This window comes from Symphalangus syndactylus, chromosome 21 (genome assembly GCF_028878055.3).
Source record: "Symphalangus syndactylus isolate Jambi chromosome 21, NHGRI_mSymSyn1-v2.1_pri, whole genome shotgun sequence".
Lineage (NCBI taxonomy): Eukaryota > Metazoa > Chordata > Mammalia > Primates > Hylobatidae > Symphalangus > Symphalangus syndactylus.
Genome location: NC_072443.2, coordinates 45,889,232 through 45,906,686, shown reverse-complemented (window position 1 = coordinate 45,906,686; position 17,455 = coordinate 45,889,232). Strand labels below are relative to the sequence as shown.

General features: G+C 43.1%; 1 protein-coding gene across 19 annotated transcripts in view; it reads left to right on the top strand.

The window, feature by feature from the left end:
• Positions 1 to 17,455, top strand: part of ILDR1 (immunoglobulin like domain containing receptor 1) — an 86,534-nt gene that overhangs the window by 51,540 nt on the left and 17,539 nt on the right. For 12 of the 19 annotated variants that reach the window (XM_055260715.2, XM_055260714.2, XM_063630164.1 and 9 more), the window contains 2 exons: positions 15,205 to 15,375; positions 16,973 to 17,122. In XM_055260715.2, the coding sequence (XP_055116690.2) occupies positions 15,205 to 15,375; positions 16,973 to 17,122 (321 nt within the window). Of the gene's footprint in view, positions 1 to 9,471; positions 10,485 to 10,897; positions 10,963 to 15,204; positions 15,376 to 16,972; positions 17,123 to 17,455 lie in introns of all 19 variants that reach the window. The other 7 variants (XM_063630163.1, XM_063630159.1, XM_063630158.1 and 4 more) reach the window with 1 other exon arrangement.

Here is a 17,455-nt window from a genome sequence, read left to right as displayed (position 1 = left end):
ATCTGATATGGTGACAACCATATTGGCCCAGAAGTGCATATATTTCATTTATGGGAGGTTATAATATGTCCTCAGTATATAAAGCAATGTTTGGCCAGAATCTGAATCTATTGTGCAGGACCACAACGTGTGCTTCTGGGCTAACCATGTTCAATGTCATTTTTCTACTTTCTTTGTATCCGGTCACTGCCCTAACTTTACCCCTTGCTCATCCCGCATCAGGTGTCCAACCATCTACCCTCTCAGGCTTCATTCCCTTACCCTCCACACCAATCTCCTTTCTGTTTTGGAAAACATGGTTTTGTGTATCTCTGTGTGTGTCCTGGAAATCTGACAGAAGTGTGTATCTCCACGAGTGAAACCAGGTAGGAAAGGGTAGCTGAGGGACAGAATGGGCAGGCTCTTTCAGCTCTTTTCCAATTAGGATGTAGGTGTGACCTTGCACAGAAGAATTTGTAAGTTCCCTTGGAAGCTCCACCCTGTTTTATTTCATTTTACCCCTCCACTCCCTTTCGGAATAGCTGCCCTCTTACCTCTAAGTTGTCAGTGGAAGGTCAACTTAGAGTTTGCTCACAGACCAATTTGAGTCTTGTATTTTTAGGTTGGGAACAGATGCAATATGAAGGTGTGTCAGCAGAATGTTCTTTTTACAAGCTCGATAAGACATAAGAATTGCTCAGGTATAATCAAATCTTATTCAGACAGGATTCTACCAGAACTTAAGGGTAATGCTGAGAATAAAAGGGAGAGAGGCTTGCAAAAGGGTAGGGAAACTAGAAAATTGATATCCCCAAGGCCCTCTGGCTTACAAGATTTTCTACAGGATATAGACCCTAGAAACTGTCTGAAGTTGACAAGACTAGATGTTGGACATCCACGATGCACAGGGAAATAACTAAACCTCACCTCAATTTGTGTCCAAAATTTCACCAAACGCCAGCTTAGGCTATGAATGCAAATTTATAAAAATCCCAGAGCTTTGCACAGTCTTCTCTCCTGTGCCTCCCCTGCTCATCTCAAACTCCACAGCAGCTGGGGATTTCTGAAGCTGCTTGAGCTACCTTTTTAGAAAAAATAGAGTTCTGCTCCCACCTCTGCCCCTGGGTATTCTATCCTCAGAATTCAGACTTCGTAATCCTAAGCAAACCTCTAAACTCACCTTCACTTTATAGATGAGAAATTGATATTTCAACTGTTTGACTCCAACACTTGGAGGGGAAATAGCTATTTTAGCAGAGAGTTTTCCTATGTGTAGAAATGTAAATAAACTACATTCAGCTATTTAATGTGGTTTGTGTCAATGATGTTTATGTGACACTGGGCAAGTTACTAAACTATTCAAAGCTTCCAGTAAATAGCAATTATTATAGTACATATCTCATTCAGCTTTTGTGAGGATTAAGTGAAATTAAGGTTTTAAAGTGCTTAATAGAGTGCCTGAACGAAGTGAGGGAAAGCTTAATCTATAGCTACGGTGATAATAGTAGTCAGGAATTAGAGCCAGGTAGGATTGTTTAAAGCTAACTTTAAGGAGACAAGTTTCTCTATTCCTCCTTTCCCTATGGCTAAGAAATGTGAGCTATAGTAACAGGTGATTATCAGGTTGGAATTCTGAATCTCCGTCTTATTAGTTGTGATTTTGGATGGATTACTTAAACTGCCTTTGTCTGGAAAACAGGTGAAATTCCTGACAAGCCAACTCCCTGTGCCCTCTCAATAAGGCCAACTATTGTTGGGTGGATTAAGGTCAAGCACAGTGTCAATGACACACTGCAACTGTGATATGCACTTTCGAAAACCCTGTACTAGAGTGTGTTCGTTTTGGTCCATCACCTTGTTCTCTCCTGTCTCTAAAGAAGAGTCAGCCCAATTCTCTGATTAGCCTCCAAGTTCCCACAATTGCAAAGTGTGAGGCAGTAGTAAAATTGTGTCATATTTAGGTACTTGCTGGTCACTGTGGCTTGGGGCCCCTAATGAAGCTTCTGAGGCCAGGGAGTCTTGTGATATTATCACAGTCCTTGTGCTCTGAGCTGTGTAGAGATCAGTTGTCAGAAGTAGGTGTGTGTGGTCTTCACTCAGGAAATACTGGGCATAAGTCCTTCTCTACTCCCCCACCTTTTCCTTAATTTTTAAGCCAAACTTCCCAGTGTCTGTCAAGATCAAACTGAAGATCAAGCTTCCTCTCTTGCTCTCAGTATCTATCAAAGCAGTGGTTTCTGATTTTTTTTTCACAGTTCCCAGAAAGATCCAAGTACATTGTGACATGTACGCACACATATACAGTTTATAAAATGGAAGCAAAATGATCACAAAAATTTTATTACTAACTTGAATAAAATAATAACAATTGATATTACATATTATCTTACTGATATTAAAATTCATTTTAAAAATCATCCCCACATTAACAATATTAAATATAAACACCCTGTAAGTTGATTTTCTCAAAACCCGCTGCAAACTGCAATATGCACTTTGGAAAACCCTGTACTAAAGTGTGTTCATTTTGGTCCATCACCTTGATCCCTCCTGTCTCTAAAGAAGAGTCAACCCAATTCTCAAATTAGCCTCCAAGTTCCCACAATTGCAAAGTGTGAGGCAGTAGTAAAATTATGTCATATTTAGATACTTGCTAGTCACTGTGGCTTGGGGCCCCTAATGAAATTTCTGGGGTCAAGGAGTCTTGTGATGTTATCACAGTCCTTGTGCCCTGAGCTATGTAGAGATCAGTTGCCAGAGGGGTGTGTGTGGGGGTAGGTATGTAATTCTCTGAAAGTTTTTTCTTCAGAAATAAATACACTTTGGGGGCTGGGTGCAGTGGCTCACGCCTGTAATCCCAGCACTTTGGGAGGCCAAGGTGAGCGAATCACCTAAGGTCAGGAGTTCAAGACCAGCCTGGCCAACATGGTGAAACCCCATCTCTACTAAACATATAAAAATTAGCTGAGCATGGTAGCAAGCACCTGTAGTGCCAGCTACTTGGGAGGCTGAGGCACTTGAATCTGGGAGGTGGAGGTTGCAGTGAGCTGAGATCACACCACTTCACTCTAGTTTGGGTGACAGAGTGAGACTGTGTCTCAAAAAAAAAAAAAAAAAAGAAAGAAATACACTTTCAATGCACAAGTGATATGTGAATATCTGCTCCTTAAAACATTAAAATAAGGCTAAAGTAAGTACCATTGTTGGCTAATAGCTCTGGTTGCCTTCATCCAATGTCAAAGTTTATTCTCAGAATGAAAGTTTAGTGTCCCCGCCGATCCCCCAAACTCTAAAAGGATGTGTGTCATTTCTGCTTTAGTGAATTTTTTTTAACATCATAGTGTGGTGTTAACTTGCAGATCCACACAGCTATCAACTTGTATTATCATTCTTTGGGAAATCAGAAAACTGACCCCTAAGTAAGAATATCCTTAGAGAGACAGCATCTGAAACAGTAATTTTTCCTGGGTAGTGGGGGTGGACGTATGGACCATACTGTAGACTTAATGAAATCTTACAAAGTTCCCTGATATATCTCAGGGTGAGGGGGTATGGGTGATGGATGGGAGACTGTCCACTCAACTGCTCCCTTGTCTCCTTGGGAGCTCCTGAATACCTCCCCAGAATCCCAGAGCTCTGTTGAACACAAGTAGAAATCACTCCCAGCCTTTATCTTCCCCTCCCAGCCAGTTTTACAGATAAGGAAATCTGGACCCAAGTCATGTGTCTCAGGTTGACAGAGTGGAGTTAGTTTGAGAACTGGGACCAGAACCCTGGTGTCTTCACTCTTTCCCCATTGCTCTCTCTCCTATTTCATACTGTGGAGCAGGTTTTTTTTTTTTTTTTTTTTTTTTTTTAAATTATACTGGGTTACATGTGCAGAATGTGCACTTTTGTTACATAGGTATACATGTGCCATAGTGGTTTGCTGCACCTATCAACCCATCACCTACATTAGGTATTTCTCCTAATGTTATCCCTCCCCTACCCCCCCACCCCCACAGGCCCTGGTGTGTGATGTTCCCCTCCCTGTGTCCATGTGTTCTCATCGTTCAACTCCCACTTATGAATGAGAACATGCGGTGTTTGGTTTTTTGTCCTTGTGATAGTTTGCTGAGAATGATGGTTCCCAGCTTCATCAATGTCCCTGCAAAGGACATGAACTCATCCTTTTTTATGGTTGCATAGTATTCCATGGTGTATATGTGCCACATTTTCTTAATACAGTCTATCATTGGTGGACATTTGGGTTGGTTCCAAGTCTTTGCTCTTGTGAATAGTGCTGCAATAGACATATGTGTGCATGTGTCTCTATCATAGAATGATTTATAATTCTTTGGATATATGCCCAGTAATGGGATCGCTGGGTCAAATGGTATTTCTAGTTTTAGATCCTTGAGGAATCACCACACTGTCTTCCACAATGGTTGAACTAATTTACACTCCCACCAACAGTGTAAAAGCGTTCCTATTTTTCCACAACCTCTCCAGCATCTATTGTTTCCTGACTTTTAATGATCACCATTCTAACTGGCATGAGATGGTATCTCGTTATGGTTTTGATTTGCTCTTCTCTAATGACCAGTGATGATGAGCATTTTTTCATATGTCTTTTGGCTGCATAAATGTCTTCTTTTGAGAAGTGTCTGTTCATATCCTTTGCCCATTTTTTGATGGGGTTGTTTGTTTTTTTCTTGTAAATTTGTTTAAGTTCTTTGTAGATTCTGGATATTAGCCCTTTGTCAGAAGGATAGATTGCAAAAATTTTCTCCCATTCTATAGGCTGCCTGTTCACTCTGATGATAGTTTAAGTTTGTTTTATTTAATTGAATTCTAGTATAAAGAAATAGAAACAGGTGTCTGCTTCCTGGATGTCTAACTAAATGCTAATGTTTAAACATCTTGCCCCAACAACAATACAGTGAAACAAGCCATTGGGTGATTAGTGTATAGTCTACCTGGGTTTCTTTTACCGTAATAATTTATTCCATTATCTGAAGTCCTTGGGGGAAAATAAAATTATGTGTTTTAAGAACTGAGAAGACACTGGCTGGGCACGGTGGCTCACGCCTGTAATCCTAACACTTTGGGAGGCCAAGGCGGGTGGATCATTTGAGGTCAGGAGTTCGAGACCAGCCTGGCCAACATGGCGAAACTCCTTCTCTACAAAAAATACAAAAATTAGCCCAGTGTGGTGGCAGGTGCCTGTAATCCAAGCTACTCGGGAGGCTGAGGCAGGAGAATCACTTGAACCCGGGGTGGGGGGGCAGAGGTTGCAGTGAGCCGAGATCACGCCATTTCACTCCAGCCTGGGCAAAAGAGACTCCTTCTCAAAAATAAATAAATAAAATAAAATAAAGAATTGAGAAGACTCTGGCCATGTGCCCAGTTCTTTCTAGATCTCCCAATCTGCAACTCTTGAGAAAAGGTGGGATCAGAGGAAAGCAATTTTGACACTTTCTTTATTTCTCATAACCAGGTAATCACTGAGTTCTGTTACTTAGTCCCAGGATCTGCCCCTTCTTTTCTATTTTGGGTGACAATTCTTATACTAGCCTACTTTAAGCGTCTTCTTGCCTCTAGTCCTGCTACTTCTCTGTCTACTTCCAACCATTGTCTATGCAGATGATAGGTTAAACCTACCTGAGTTAATCATTCCCACTTTCATTTTAATCTTCCATCCAAAGAAGCTCCATTAGATCCCTATAGCTTATGAGACTGGGCTAAAGCTCTTTGTTTGAAATTCAAGGCCAACTAATTCTGGGCTCACTACTTTGGGAAGCCTTGTCCCCACAGATACAGGCATGGTCTTATTGTACAACCTTTCTCCTCAACACACACTCTTCTTTCTTGCTTTTTGTCTGGCCGTACTAGACATGGTTAATGTTAACCATTTTTTTGAACTTTTAGGGCACTTAAAATTTGTTCCAAGCAATTTAGTCTATCTTGCATGAATGTATCTGTTCTTTTGTTTAGCAAATGTTTAATGTGCACTTGGTGCAAGACATCATGCTGGCAAACAAAAGCCATCATGGCCCTGGCCCCCATGGTGCTTATTGTCTAAAGGGGATTCAAGTGAATGTAGAAATACAACTGTGACAAGGCCAGGAAAGAAGGATACAAGGTACCACAAGAGCACTTAGTAGATGGATTTTGCTCAGTTAGGAGGCCCTCCCTGAAGGGATGATGCATGAGTACTGAGGAATGATGAATTCAAACCAAAGTAATAGCATCTGCAAGACTGCTGGTTAGGAGCTTAGTGTGTGTGAGAGATGAGAAGAATGTTAGCAGGACTGAGTGAAGGAAGCCACAGGAAGAGTGGTGGAGTTGAGGCCAGAGGAGTGGGTAGGACCAGATGTGCCTGGCTGCATGGGTCATGGTAGGAGGTTTTGTGTTTATCGTAACAGAAATGGACAGCTGTTAGAGGTTTTTAAGGAGGAGGAATTGGGAGACTAACAGCAATGTGGAATCCACTTGGCGGGGGAACCAGTGCATGCATGAGTACAGTACTAGGTAAGCACAGGTGATATGGAGGCTGTACATGATAGCAGCTTGTGCTAGGATAGTAGTGAAATTGGAGACAGAGAGAGATTCTGGAAATATTTCGGCAATAAATAAGCCCAATCTGATGATAGACTGTGTATTAGTCTGTTCTTATGCTGCTAGAAAGAACTGCCTGAGATTGCATAATTTATAAAGGAAAGAGGTTTAATTCACTTACAGTTCTGCAGGGCTGGGGAGGCCTCAGAAAACTTATAATCATGGCAGAAGGGGAAGCAAACATGTCCTTCTTCACATGGTGGCAGGAGAAATGATTGCCCAGTGAAGGGGGAAGCTCCTTATAAAACCATTGGATCTTGTGAGAACTCACTATCATGAAAATGGAATGGGGAAACCACCCCAAGATTCAATTATCTCCACCTGGTCCCTCCCACAACACATATGGATTATGGGAACTACAATTCAAGATGAGATTTGGGTGGGGACACAGCAAAACCATATCAGACTGTATATGAAGAGCAAAGGAAAAAAAGATACCAGGATGATTCCTTCCTAGTTTTTGGTCTTTTCCATTCACTGAGATGGGAAATGTGGGAGAGGCCCAAGTTTGTATGGAAGGATGATGATTTAGATTTTGGGCTTGATTTAGAATTTGAAACAACTAAGAACTATCAGGAGCATTTGGATACGTATGTCTGTTTTAGTCCCTTATTGTACAGGAGTAAGATTTAATATTCAATGCTCTCATAGTTTCTGACCAATGCTATAAAACTCATCCATGACAGGAACTACTTTGTCTGTGTGTTTACTTGTTTATCATTGACTCTCCTACCAGGAGCACAAGTTCCAAGAGTGCAGGGACCTGTATCTCTTCTTTGCTACTACTGACTGGCTCAGAGTGTGTACTCAATAAATGAATGAATGTGTGTGTCCTGGTCATGCCTAAATTTGCATGTGCTCTGAGATTAGTGTGTGGAGACATGAGTCACTAACCTGGGTGAATGACTTTGGGAAACCCCAAGCATCTGCCCCTCAACCGGGTCTTGGCCTCTCCCCCTGGTAACCAAAGGGATGTTAAATTCAAACCACCTGAGTAGCTATTTATTTCACTTAGTAGTTTATCAAAAAAAATTTTAAAGATTGATATTTTCCCCTTTTGAATAGGTTGTGGTGAAACATGGGACTGTCACTCGCTATTTATGGGAATATACATTTCTTTCCTGAAGTATCTATTCGAATAGAAAAGGCTTATTCCCTTTAGCTCCCTTTGAGATGTATATTCTACTGGAATAAGAAAACACATGTGAAGACGTACTTATATAAACATATTCATTTCAGTAATTCATGTCAGCATTGCTTATAATATTTAAAAGTCAGAAACAACCTAAATGTCCATAATTTGGAAAATGTGTAAAAAGTGGCTCATTGATGGAGTGAAATGTTCATGCAGTTACTAAAAAAAAATAGATCTGCATATACTGATATACAATATATCATTAGTTTGAATAAAAAGTCACAAATCAATGTACATAATATGATTAATTTTTTAAAAAAACAACATAGGAAAACATGTGAAGGGATGTAGACCAAATTTTCAACAGCAGTACCTCTGGAAAGTGGAATTCATGGTGAGCAAGGAGGAACTTTTTACTTGATACCCCCTCCACTGTTTGAAGTTTCTCACTTATTTATTTTGTATTAACAAACAGAAAAAGAAAGAAGGGCTTCTGTACAAAATGATTAAAATAAATTCGTGAATGTCCCTTAAGTGTGTGAATATTCCTCAAAGGGTTAAATCTCAACCATTTAGACATGGTAGTGTAGTGGAGGTCTAAGCTTAAATCCAGAAGACATGGTAGTGTAGTGGAGGTCTAAGCTTAAATCCAGCTTTGCTACTTTCTAGCTGTGCGGCCTTAAGCAGATTACTTAATCTCTCAGAATTTTCCTCATCAATGAAATTGAGAGAAAGTAAAGCTTATCTCGTCAGTTTCTTGCAAAGGTTAAATGAGATAATGTATAAAACACCCAATACCGTGTCAAACAACATAGTAAGTGCTCAGCACATAGCACTTTCTTCTCAGGGGGTGCTGCACTGTTGAGTGTTGCATGCCAGACCTTGGGTAAACACACAGTACCTAGACATCATTCCTCTCTCCACCCATCTGCTTTCCTGGTCTCCTTCTCTCTCTGCTCTCCCTATCCTTTCCTTCTTGTTCGTGACCATCCCACTTGTCTTTGTCTCTTCTTGTCCATAGCTAGTCACTTCTTGTCTTGCTCCTTCTTGTTCATAGCTAGTCCCTCTTCTCCTTGATTCCTCTCATATTTGCACTGTTATCTGAGGAAATGTAACAAGCACTGATGGTAAATATGCTTGGTGAGATAGCCTGCTCAGACATAAACTCTGATAGTATTGAACCTGTGTGCATTTTGTTAATCTGCCACGTGGAGTCAGGGTGCTTGTATACCTGAAAAACATTCAGGAATCAATTCCCGTCAGTCCCAGGCCACTGCCCCTTGCCGGCAAAGACCTGCCTTCACTCCCCTGCCTACCATCCCTTCCAAGCAGGCCCGTTCATGGGAAAGGAGGGGAAGTGCCATCTAGTCCTTCAAAATAGTTCTTACTTTTAAAAATATTTTAAAATATATACCTGTATTCCTATACTGTGTGAGTATCTTCTAGAAACTAAAACTCCTTCTTGCCCAATCTAATACTACACAGGAAATGAGAAATAAAAAAATGTGCAAAGATGTGCATGTATTTAGGAACAGATGACATTTAGTTGTAAAGATACTCTGCCCTGGTTGGTGTGTTTCCTTCTGTTTTGGTGTAGGATGGTAGTCCCCACTCAGCACAGCAGCCTGGCCTTGGAAAGTACCTGATGGCGGGAATCAGAGAATCCCCTTCCCCTTCTCTCCTTCCCAAGAGCTCTGATATCTCAACTGAAGTTTCCTTTCTACCCATGTGACAGGTCTCCTTCCCTTCTTTCACAGAGCCAGGCAAGCTGTGAATGAGTCCACCAGGGTACAAAGCTACGAAACTTTTGAAGCTTTTGAGGCACCAACTCATTTTGCAAAGAGAAGACAATCGTGATCGTTTACATTTGTATCATTTTTTCAAAATGCTTTTACATGCTAGTCTCAGTGGATCTGGAACTCCCGAAGTAGTCAAGATAAGTACAAATGATACAAATGATAGCTTAGGTTTGTTGAATGTCTATATGTGCCAGGCTGTTTGCTAAATGGGGGACATTTTTTTATGCTCACCACAACCCTCTGAGGCAGGTATTATCTTCATCTCAGTTTTGCATACAAAGGAAAACAATAGTTTGGAAATAACTTGCTAGGTCAACTTCTGACTCTAACCAAATTCCCTTTTCTGACCCCCAGCAACTAATGTTGACTAGAGTGTTTAATAAACTGCTGTTTATATTACATTACCATTCAGCTGTTAGGGATTGGAGACAGAATCTGAACTCAGGGAGTCAGGCTCTAGAATTAACGTTTTTAAGAGAAAATGATAGAGACAGCTAGGAAATGAGGAGTCAATGAACTGGGGAGGAGAAAATGCCACAGGATAAAGGAAATTTAAGAATAGAAAAAAAATTAAGAATTTGAAAACTTGTAGTAAGCCTGAAAGAGCAAAGTTGCAACCAGGATGACTATAATCAGGGCATTTCTCTTTTTTGATCCTGTTCACATTTTCAGCCTGATTTGCTGCTTTGCGTCCTTTCTTGAAAACTCCACCTGCTTAGTTCTGTGCATGCCCACTGTGGTTAGGTTTACAGAGAAGTTAGAGGATATAGGAAAAGAAAGTGGGGAGATTTTTGCCTTTGAGATGGACTGTCTTGCTACTGCCTTTCCTTCCCAATCTGGAAAATCCAACTGCTTTTTAAGAGCCTGGCGCCTGACTTCTACTTTGGAAGATCAAGTTCGCCTGCTTGGGAAAAATTGGGATTTGGTGTCAGCAAGGCCCAAGCTCAAATCCTGATGCTGACACTTTTTAGGTATGTGATATTGGACATGTGGGGGTGTGGCTTATACTCTGAACTGAACTTCTGCCCACCTATATGAGCAGGGCTGTTGCCCAGCTTGAGGGGGTTTGTGAGATTTAGAGACCAAGAAGGTACATCACCCGGTACATAATAGATGTTAAGGACCCACAGCAACAACTGAGAAATGGGAGAAGAGTTTACTGGGTTGTTCAGTACCTCTTCTCCTGGGACTCTTCGTGTGTGTGTGTGTGTGTGTGTGTGTGTGTGTGAGAAAGAGAGAGAGAGACAGGGCAGGGGGTGGATGTGTGAGGTCTGCGCAGGATGCTGTGAGGCTGGCTGGCAGACCCCTGGAGAGAGTGTGAATGAGCTCAAGATGGCCAGAACTTGTTGAACCTGGCAGATATCAAGGCTTGATATTCACACAGGGATGAAATAGAAGAGAAGATAAAAGAGTACCCAAGCAGCAAAGTCAGTGCTGACGTTGGTAAAGGTGAGTTGTGTCACCCCAAATGTGGTTTGTCCACAATAAGGGCATTCATGGAAGGGGAGCTGAGTGATCACCTTTCTCCCCATTTCCCCTCCTCAAGGGTGTCAGATTCTGCAATCTTCAAAGCTACCCCACAGCAATTTCTGACTCTAACCAAATTCCCTTTTCTGACCCGCAGCAAACCTGGTCTCCCTGCTCCCAAATGTTCTACCTCTATACAGGTGATATTGACTAGAGTTTGAATAAACTGCTATTTATATCAAATTACATTCAGCCAAATAAAGAGCCTACATGTTCTTTATTTCACTGTGTCAGAGTGACTGCACCAGTTATATTTTAATTATTGCTCACATAGCCTGGCCCCCAGCTCAAATTATTTGCAAACTTGTGAATACCAATTATCTTTTATTTAAAGAATAGCCAAGCTGAGAGGCAGGAGCACTGCTCAGGGACAGAATCTCGACTCTGACCCCCTTAGAAAAAACGAATGACCACAGACAAGTCCCTTTAATTTCCAAGCCTCAGATTTGTTGTACAGGAAGTGAGCACAGCTAATCTTCTCCCAGGTATCACATTTAGTATATAAAAGAATATATTTGAAGATGCTGTTGAACCTAAGATTTTATTTAGACCAATATCAGTGTTTTCCTCTCTCTTCTCATTGGTATGTGTGTTATGGAACAAAATAAGCCAGTATTGACAATGGCAACCTATTCATTGTGAAAATCTTATCTGTGGCTGCTTCTACTGTTCAGATAAAACTGTGGTTGGTGAGATCTCCAAGGTCTATTTCAGGTCAGTTCTGGAAGAAAAGAAACAAACAAACAAGCAAACAAAAAACACACAAAGGGGTAGTCAGAGAGAAAGAACAAGAACCAAAAATTAGATTAAGAAAGCCATGTTAGGCTTGAGATGCTGGTCACTGGCCCTTCCATTCTAACTGGCCTGATTTCTGGGGCTCTACAGCTTATGGAGACAGCAGCTTTTTTTCCCAAAACCACTCAAGGTTTATTTAAAAAATGATATTTTTTTTTCATTTACAGCTGAGTGGGGAAGTCATCTATCTTCCTAAAAACACCACTTTCACCCTATTACTGTTCTTCAGAAAAAGACTTCAGTGATGATCCATGGACAAGAAATTGACACTGGATTGTGATTTAGACTTCACCCCATCGCCCCACCTCCCACTCACCACCACCAGCCCTGCCTTATTTATCTTCTCTGTTTTCCATAAAGCTGGAGACACAGCTAGATTGGTTTCCCCCAGGTTACCCAAGTAACTGCCCCTTCCTGATAAGGCTCTTTGCTCCCTCCTTTCTTGCTTACTGAAACGAGTTTCTCTGCCTTCTTCCTACTTCTCATGCGTGATCTTAGTTCTACCTGCTTCTTGGAGCCTAGGTTAAATCATTTCCTTTCATGAAGTCTTCCTGCCCACAGCTCTCGCCTGCACTGCTGCAGAGTCTCTATCCAGCACAGCTGCCATGGGGCATCTGCATCACAGCCCAGTCCTGGAGATAGGTTGTCAGGTCATTTCTGTGAGTGCCTGTCCTGAACAGCATTCTGCTGTCTATGGATGTGAGGAACCCAGATGCAGGTGCCTATCAGAAGTTTAAGAGGACAGTCTTATAAGGGCTGTGACCAGTAGGTCAGGCAGGACCCAAGAATCATGTGACTCTAGCCTTCAAGACAGGCCCACCTAGCTGCTCCGTAAAATAATAACTATATTTGTTTTGTTTGTGGGAGTACCTTGGTCAAAATGAAGGTGGCTCCATTTGAAAACTCTGTTGGAGAAAACCCCAACTCCAACCTCTTTCTTCTTGGCCCTCATAATAAGGGGAAAAAGGGAAGAGACTCACATACTAACACTAATGTGGCAATGTATGTGCAAGGCTTCACGCCAAGGACAGTGGATTATCTCATTGCATTCTTGCAAGGACCTGATGAGGCTAGCATTATCATCATCTCCATTCATGGCTGAGAAACTAGCTCAGAGAGAGTAAATAACTTGTCCAAAATTCAAGTAAATATTAAAGTTTGATTTGAACCCAGCTGTATCTGAATCTAAAGCCTGTGTGTGTGTGTGTGTGTGTGTGTGTGTGGTTCTCAGAGTATGGTCCTCAGAGCAGTAGCATCAGCATCTCGTGGAAATTAGTTAGAAATTTGTATCAATTGCTGTGTGCAGTGGCTCATGCCTATAACCCCAGCACTTTGGGAGGCTGAGGCTGGAGGATTGCTTGAAGTTAGGAGTTCAAGACCAGCCTGGGCAACACAGCAAGACTTCATCTCTACTAAAAATTTAAAAAGTTAGTCATGCACGGTGGTGCATGCCTGTAGTCTCAGCTACTTGGGAGGCTGAGACGGGAGGATCACTTGAACCCAGGAGGTCAAGGTTGCAGTGAGTCATGATTGCACCACTGCACTCTAGCCTGGGCAACAGAGCAAGACTATATCTCAAAAAAAAAAAAAAAAAAAAAAAAGAAAGGAAGAAAGAAAAAAAGAAGGCCTGGTGCAGTGGCTCAGGCCGGGCACAGTGGTTCACACCTGTAATCCCAGCACTTTGGGAGGCTGAGGCGGGTGGATCATTTGAGGTCAGGAGTTTGAGCCTAGCCTGGCCAACACGGTGAAACCCTGCATCTACTAAAAATACAAAAATTAGCCAGGCATGATGGTAGGCGCCTGTGATCCCAGCTACTTGGGAGGCTGAGGCAGGAGAATCCCATGAACCCGAGAGGTGGAGGTTGCAGTGAGCTGAGATCGTGCCATTGCACTCCAGCCTGGGCGACAGAGCGAGACTCTATCTCAAAAAAAAAAAAAAAGAAAGAAAAGAAAAAAAAAATGTGTGTCTCTGGGCCTCACCCAAGTCCTACAGAACTAGAAACTCCTAGCATAGGGCTCAGTGATCTGGGCTGTCACAAGTCCTCTGGTGATGCATACTCGAGTTTGAGTACTACTGCTCCACACTAAACCTCCCATTAGAGAACCCCTTCATAACTCGGCCTAGAAACCAAACTAACATAGGAATGTTCTAAGGTGCTGGTTATGTCTGGATCCCTGACTGTGCCAAAGTCCCACCTGACATTTTGGTGCTACCTAATCCCTTATCAAGGCACACCTGGAGCTTTAAGTATGCCTGTAGGTTTGGAGGGTAGGGAGAGGACATTTTTTAAAAGGAAAAATCTCCTCTTAATTTCTTCAAGCCTTTCTTGATCCAGTTTGTCACATCTGACTGTTTTATTTGCTCTATGTTTATGCTGACTGCCTGTACTGCTGAATTTCCACTGGTTAATAGATTCTTAGTCATTCATTCCATCATTTATTCAACAAGCATTTGTTGGGTGCCAAGTAGGTGACAGGCACAGTACTGGGCACTGGTATTTGAGCAATGACTTTGAGAAGGCCGACTGTGTTTTTCTCTGAGCCCACAGCGAGCAGACCATCAACAAGAAGCAAGAAAAGTGCTGCCTAGGGGTAGGATGACGCACTTAGGAAAAAAACAGGGAGGCCCCTCTCCCAGACTTGCAGAAAGGAGGGCTGCTGGAGGAGGAAGGGTTCCGGACACAGAACCCTGTCTACAGGGTAGACAGAAGTAGAAACCCTGTTCAGCTGAGGTCCCAAGGAACGAATCATAATTAGCCTAGGGAATAGAGTGGAGCAGTGGCAGATGATGTGGAAGAGTGCTCCAGGCTGAGAGAGCTGCACCTGGAGAAGAGAATGGTCTTATCATGGGAAGGACTGAAGAAAGCTCAGAATGGCTGACCCCTCGAGTGGGAGATGGGACGTGAAGGGACATGAGGCAGACAAGAAGGGCAGTAGGCTGACCTAACGGGTTTCGTAGGCCTGGTTAGGGAGCTTGAACTTTATCCTTAGGAAATGGGAAGCCATTTTAAGAAGAGATGTGATGTGAGGAAAAAAATATATTAGCAGTGTCACTTCAGTACAAGTGTGGCTTTATTTTGATACAATCCTTATATTGTTGGATATGTCATCACTGTTAATGCACTGTAAATTCCTGGGAGTTTTCCTCACTCCTTTCTTCCTATGTCCCTCTGAGGCTGCCGAGAGTGCATTCTCACCCCACCCCACCCATAGCCTGCCCAGGTGAGTAAGAACCCAGACTCTGTCTGTGAGCTCCTAGCCAGGGTCAGGCAGGATGGCAGGCAATATCTTTTGCTCATTTGCATTGCTTTTCTTACCCATGAGCAGATGTAGGTCACCTTCAGCATTTTCTCCTGCTCTTGGCTTTAGGGTGCCTGTCCTTGCTTGTGACGGTCCAGCACACAGAACGCTATGTCACCCTGTTTGCCTCTATCATCCTCAAATGTGACTACACCACCTCTGCCCAGCTCCAGGACGTAGTAGTGACATGGCGCTTCAAGTCCTTCTGCAAGGACCCTATCTTTGACTACTACTCAGCGTGTGAGTATCCTTACCTCCTTGGCCCTCTGTGGGTCCCAGACACCTCTGTGGCATACTGCAGTTAGGGTTGAGGGATTATTTAGGATTACAAATCTTGGTAGTGAGGAGAAGACACAAAGATCACCTAATACAGTTCCTCTGTTTTATAGATAAACAAACGGAGCCCAGGTAGATGAAATAATGTATTCAAGGTCACGTACTAGTTTATTTCAAAATTTTTGTCCTGCTTTGTTCTCAAAAAAATTTAAAGAAACTTAAACATTAGGCAAAAGTCCTGCCTCCCTGTCCATTCCTGGTTCCATGCCAGTGTGCTGAGCTGATGATGCAGGCCCTCCTCCCCTCACCCCCACCACCTTAGAATGCAGGCAAGAAGACTACACTCAGCACAAATGATGAGTGGTCATTTGTGAAGTCTCTTGCTCCTTGCTATATTCCCTTCTTCAATCTGCCTTCGGAAAGATGCTCCTTCCTCTGCTGACTAAGCCCTCCAGTGCCCCCCAAGCAGCCCTTTAACTGTGGGAAGTCTCTTAGTGCTACCCAACTCTGCCTTAGAGTTGGCCAGTCCTGCCTTTCAGTAACAACTGCCCCAGGCATGTGGGTTGTGCTGTCTGGATCAGAGCTCTTTCCTAGTTGCCCATTTCTGCCTTGTCTCAAAGAACAAAGGAACCTAGAACCACCCCACTGTTAGCACCAAGACAATTAATTTTTTGGAGATTTTGAGAATAGAAGTAGACACGCTGTTCATAGGAAAAAGTGAGCCTCCTGAGAAGAAGCAAACGGAGAGGGAGGCATTAGTCTTTACCTTTTTGAGCCCTTGAGCTAATGTCTCACAATATGATTTGAGTAGAACCTCAAGAGCTGTCTGAGCCACCCACTGAGTCTGCCATTGTCCCCAAAAGACTCCTCTCTAAATTGAGGCATTGTTTCCTGGGGGTTACTCTTAAAATGCCTGGGTTAAGTGGCCAGGGAGGAGAGGCTAGGGTAGCAGGCATTTACCACGGGCAGATGTAACAGCTCTCAGACCCTATATTTTCTGTTTTGGTTTTTTTTTTTTTTTTGGTTTGTTTTTGTTTTTGTTTTGAGATGGAGTTCCGCTCTTGTTGCCCAGGCTGGAGTACAATGGCGTGATCTCAATTCATCGCAACCTCTGCCTCCTAGGTTCAAGTGACTTTCCTGCCTTAGCCTCCCAGGTAGCTGGGACTACAGGCATGTGACCTTATGTTTTAAGGGCAGGTGGATGAATTCCATGGGAGCAGAGAGAGGCTAGGGTGACTCTGAAAATGAGACAAAGGAAGTTGGAATAGGAGATGGGGAATAGAGTCGGTATGAAAATGATGGCCTGTTAGGGGGTCAGGAGTCTGGCTGCTCAAAATGTGGTGTCTGGTATTACCAGGGAGCATATTAGAAATGAGAATCTCAGACCCCACTCTAGACCTGCAGAATCAGGATCTTCATGATTAACAAGAGTCCCAAGGGATGAATAGTCTTGGGAAAAATTGAGACACTTCACTGTGTCTCACGCCCGGAGCAGGAAGGGAACCTTTTTCTGTGGGAACTCCCTATTGCTGTGTGACTCTAGTGTGCCTTCCCTCCTCAGCATACCAGGCAGCTTTATCCCTGGGCCAGGACCCATCCAATGACTGCAACGACAACCAGCGGGAAGTTCGCATCGTGGCCCAGCGGCGGGGGCAGAATGAGCCCGTGCTGGGGGTAGATTACCGGCAGCGCAAGATCACCATCCAGAACCGTGAGTGCGGGGGAGGTGTCAGGGGAACTGGGGGTGGGGGGAGGTGCAGACACCAAGCCTGGCAGGCTGAGTCAGCATGGGATTTCCCATTTCTTTCTGCTGCCTGTTGGTCTACTTGGTCACTGTCATTGTTTGAGGAAAGTGCCAGCTTCATAGAATGTGCTGCACCAGCTGAAGTTACTTCCCTGGAAGTTGGTCTCCGGACCAGAGGTTGTTCTGTTGCTATCTATAGCTTTGGCTAAAGGTCTAGGGATGAATGGTTCCCTTTGCTTTCCTGAGATTCAGGGCTAAGGTGTGGATCAGGTTTCTTTGATTCCTTCCACAAATTGCTGT